The sequence below is a fragment of the Meles meles genome, chromosome 6 (genome assembly GCF_922984935.1).
Source record: "Meles meles chromosome 6, mMelMel3.1 paternal haplotype, whole genome shotgun sequence".
Taxonomy (NCBI): domain Eukaryota; kingdom Metazoa; phylum Chordata; class Mammalia; order Carnivora; family Mustelidae; genus Meles; species Meles meles.
Window position 1 is genome coordinate 135,926,812 of NC_060071.1, and position 4,159 is coordinate 135,930,970.

At 56.0% G+C, this 4,159-nt stretch overlaps 1 protein-coding gene across 1 annotated transcript; it reads right to left on the reverse strand.

Annotated features, from left to right (window-relative positions):
- Positions 1-341: 341 nt before the first annotated feature.
- Positions 342-3,763, reverse strand: FOS (Fos proto-oncogene, AP-1 transcription factor subunit). Its single transcript, XM_046010227.1, has 4 exons — positions 3,455-3,763; positions 2,432-2,683; positions 1,908-2,015; positions 342-1,783 (listed from the first exon to the last, which is right to left on the reverse strand). Exons 1-4 carry the CDS (start codon positions 3,593-3,595, stop codon positions 1,142-1,144), a joined length of 1,143 nt encoding a protein of 380 aa, XP_045866183.1. The 5' UTR covers positions 3,596-3,763; the 3' UTR covers positions 342-1,141.
- Between the last annotated feature and the right edge of the window lie 396 nt (positions 3,764-4,159).

Below are 4,159 nucleotides of genomic sequence, written 5' to 3' on the forward strand. Positions count from 1 at the left end.
AGACATTTCCACTTAATATAAGCCCAACTAGATTTAAATATTCCCCCCCTTTGGCTTTCGAAACAGAGAGAGAAGCAGGCAGACATGTTCCCACAAAAAACTATTGAACAGCCAATTCCCCCCTCCCCAGAATCTGCTGGAGAATCTTAGCACCGCCAAGTGAACACATGTATTTGTAAGATATTCCAACATCAGCTTGTTGGTTCCTTCTCTATTCTGATAAGAGATCAAACGAAGGGGCGTGCCCTCCTCCAGAAGCCACCCTTCTGGACAAACTGGTCTCCCGATACATTTCAGAATCTCACGAAACTTCCAGAATGAAGAGCGTAAGGTTGGTCGCATTCAACTTAAATGCTTTTATTGACAATGTCTTTGAACAATAAGCAAACAATGCTTAAATTTTTTCATTCAAATTCACTTTCCACATGTCAAAAGACCTCAAGGTAGAAAAAAATAAAATAAAAATATAAATATCTGAGAATCCATCTTAATAAATAAATTAAAAACACAATAAAACGTTTTCATGGAAAACTGTTAATGTCAGAACATTCAGACCACCTCAACAATGCATGATCAGTAACGTTACAATGAACATTGATGTTGAAGAAAAACTACAGTACATGGATATAGCTATTTATTTCTAACTACCAGAAAATAAAGTCATATCTTTTCTTAGTTTAATATTGGTCATTGCTAATCAGAACACACTATTGCCGGGAACACAGTAGTTATTGTTAAAATCAGCTGCACTAGATACAATTCGAAAATATCCAGCACCAAGTTAATTCCAATAATGAACCCAATAGATTAGTTAATGCTATGAGAAGACTAAAGAGAAAGAGATAAGAGACACAGACCCAGGCCTGGCTCAACATGCTACTAACTACCAGCTCTCAGATGTGTCACTGGGAACAATACACACTCCATGCGTTTTGCTACATCTCCGGAAGAGGTAAGGACTTGAGTCCGCACGTGGATGCTTTCAAGTCCTTGAGGCCCACAGCCTGGTGTGTTTCACGCACAGATAAGGTCCTCCCTAGGTCTACCGGAACCCTCGAGGGAAGACGGTTTCTCCTCTCTGTAATGCACCAGCTCAGGCAGTGGTGCTTGCGGGCGCCCGCTGCCTCCCCTCCCTGCCTGCTCACAGGGCCAGCAGTGTGGGTGAGCTGAGCGAGTCAGAGGAGGGTTCATTGCTGCTGCTGCCCTTGCGGTGAGCAGCCGCACAGCTGGGGAAGGAGTCAGCCTCGGGGTAGGTGAAGACGAAGGAAGACGTGTAGGTAGTGCAGCTGGGAGTACAGGTGACCACGGGGGTGCACAGGGGCTCCAGCTCTGTGGCCATGGGCCCCATCCCCAGAGAGCCACCGTGCAGGGGCTCCCAGTCTGCTGCATAGAAGGAACCAGACAGGTCCATGTCTGGCACGGAGCGGGCGGTCTCAGAGCCACTGGGCCTGGATGATGCTGGGAACAGGAAGTCATCAAAGGGCTCGGCCTTGAGCTCCACGCTGCTGATGCTCTTGACTGGCTCAACGGAGGGCTTGGGCTCGGGATCATTGAGGAGGGGCAGGGTGAAAGCCTCCTCAGTCTCGGGGGTGGCAGCTTCGGGCAGGCCCCCGCTCAGATCGAGGGAAGCCACCGACATCTCTTCGGGGAAGCCCAGGTCATCGGGGATCTTGCAGGCAGGTCGGTGAGCTGCCAGGATGAACTCTAGCTTCTCCTTCTCCTTCAGCAGGTTGGCAATCTCGGTCTGCAAAGCAGACTTCTCATCTTCCAGTTGGTCTGTTTCCTGTATCCAGAGGGATAAAGCAAAATGTAAGACACGGGCCTACTCAATGGCCCTGCTCCCCTATACCCAGTCTCCAACTTTGCTCCTAAGTTTGAAAAAGGAGTGAGCCACAGGATTCACGTACCGCTTGGAGTGTGTCCGTCAGCTCCCTCCTTCGGTTCCGGCACTTGGCTGCGGCCATCTTATTCCTTTCCCTTCGGATTCTCCTTTTCTCTTCTTCTTCTGGCGACAACTAGAAAAATAATTTTCGGAAAGACCAACAGTCAGTAACATGGTCTGGCATCAGCTCTGTTCATTCACCCCCGTGAAACTGGCCTCTGCTGCTTGCCAGCTTCCCGGCACCTCTGCTAGGAAGCCATTTCTAACCTGCCGTTGCGGGCTGGGTGTGACTTGCATTTACAATAAGATCCTCAGCAAGAGAACAAAGAGGAGCCCAGGCTAAAAGCACGAGATGGGAACAAACTCTTAGAGCATTTCTTGGGGTAGGACTATCAGAGTCTGGCCTGGGATGGAAATGGCTTGGAGCCAGGGTTCCCCACTGAGGAAATATAGTGAATTCTGTGTAGGGGATTCACCCTGTCTCCTGGCCTTCCCATCTCCACCAATGCCAACCCATGCACCCTACTGAGACGCTGAACAACTCCTCACCTGTTCCACCTTGCCCCTCCGGCCAATGCTCTGAGCTCTGCCTCCCGTCATGGTCTTCACGACTCCAGCCCTGGAGTAAGCCCCAGCAGAGGGGGTCGGGACTCCATAGGGATGGGGGGCTCTGGTCTGGGATGGGGCCACAGAGGAGACCAGGGTGGGCTGCACCAGCCACTGCAGGTCCGGGCTGGTGGAGATGGCAGTCACCGTCGGGATAAAGTTAGCACTGGAGACGGCCAGATCCGTGCAGAAGTCCTAGAACGAAACAGAAGGGGAAAGCTGACGTGAGCGAGCAGGTTCCGGACACAGGTGGGGCGAGCCGAGTTTCCAGTGCCGCATGCCGCAGGGAGAGAGAGGGAGAAGCAGCACGCCCGGGACGGCTGGGGTCTTCGTATATGCCCCTCTTCCCTGATGGAAGGTCTCCACGTTCCCTCTCAAGAAATCCGCAACGCGCTGCCTTTCTCCTCCACCCTGCTGCTGCGTCCCCGTTATCCCTCCGGCATCACTCGCTTGAAAGGGGGTTTGTTATAAATATCCCTGACGTCTGCGCTGACGCAGGCGCCGCTCCGGAGTCTCCTGAATGAACTCGCTTTTTATCAATGAAACTGCCTTACACACCCGCCGGCTTCACCCTCCTCCCCCGCCCCTCCTCCCTGCTCCAGGCTGCTAGGGGAGGGGGGATTGCCGCTTTCTGTCGCCTCCCGGAGGAGCTGGGCTCTAGTTCGGGAGTCTTTGCTCGGGACACGTTTTGCCCCAGCGAAATCTCAGAGACCAGGCAGAGAGCGCGGTCCGAGGGCAGCTCAGGAGGAGCCCGCCGCGGCAGAGGGCAACCAGCTCTTACTACGACAAGCGTGCGTGCGCTCGGAACAAGTCCGGGGCTGCCGACACAGGGCTGCTCCGGCCGGGGCAGCCTCCCGCCGCGGTCAAAGGGGTCCGCGACTCGTCTTCCCGAGCGTCCCGCCCCGGTGTCTCCTCCCTGGGGACCCCCGGACCCCGGGCCCCGCGGCGGCGCGAAGCCAGGCTCACCTGCGCATTGACGGGCGAGCCCATGCTGGAGAAGGAGTCGGCCGGTGAGTGGTAGTAGGAGAGATTGTCCCCGGCCGGGGAGGCGCTGCTGCAGCGGGAGGAGGACGCCTCGTAGTCGGCGTTGAAGCCAGAGAACATCATGGTCGCGGTGAGTCTGGGCCGGGGCGAGGGGCTGGGGGCAGAGACAGGTAGGAGCCGCCGGGCAGAGCTGGGTAGGAGCGCGGTCACGGCTCGTCCGCTGCGCCGCCGGCTCCGTCTCGGCTTCGCTGCTGCTCGCTGCAGATGCGGTTGGAGTACGAGGCGCCGCAGCCACTGCCTTTATAACAGCATTCTATGAATGAGCCCCCACACGCGTCATGGGCGCTACCATCGCGGAGCTAGGGGGGTGGCGAGCGGACCTGGACACCTCTGCGGCCTCCTTGCCGCCCCCGCCGCCCTCGCCGCTCCCCGCCTTCCATCTTGGCCTGACTCCTTATCCCCTGAGTGTTTAACAATCTGGGTCTCGGGGGTCTCGGGGACCCCCTATGATGAGGGACTCCGGGAATGGCTCCCCCCACGACGGCAGGGAACGGCCGTGGAAACCTGCTGACGCAGATGTCCTAATATGGACATCCTGTGTAAGGGGGGACGGATTGACGGGAACTGCTTGCCGGCTGCAGCCAACACCGAGGGTGCAGCGAGGGGGGAGGCGGGGGCCGCGGCGGG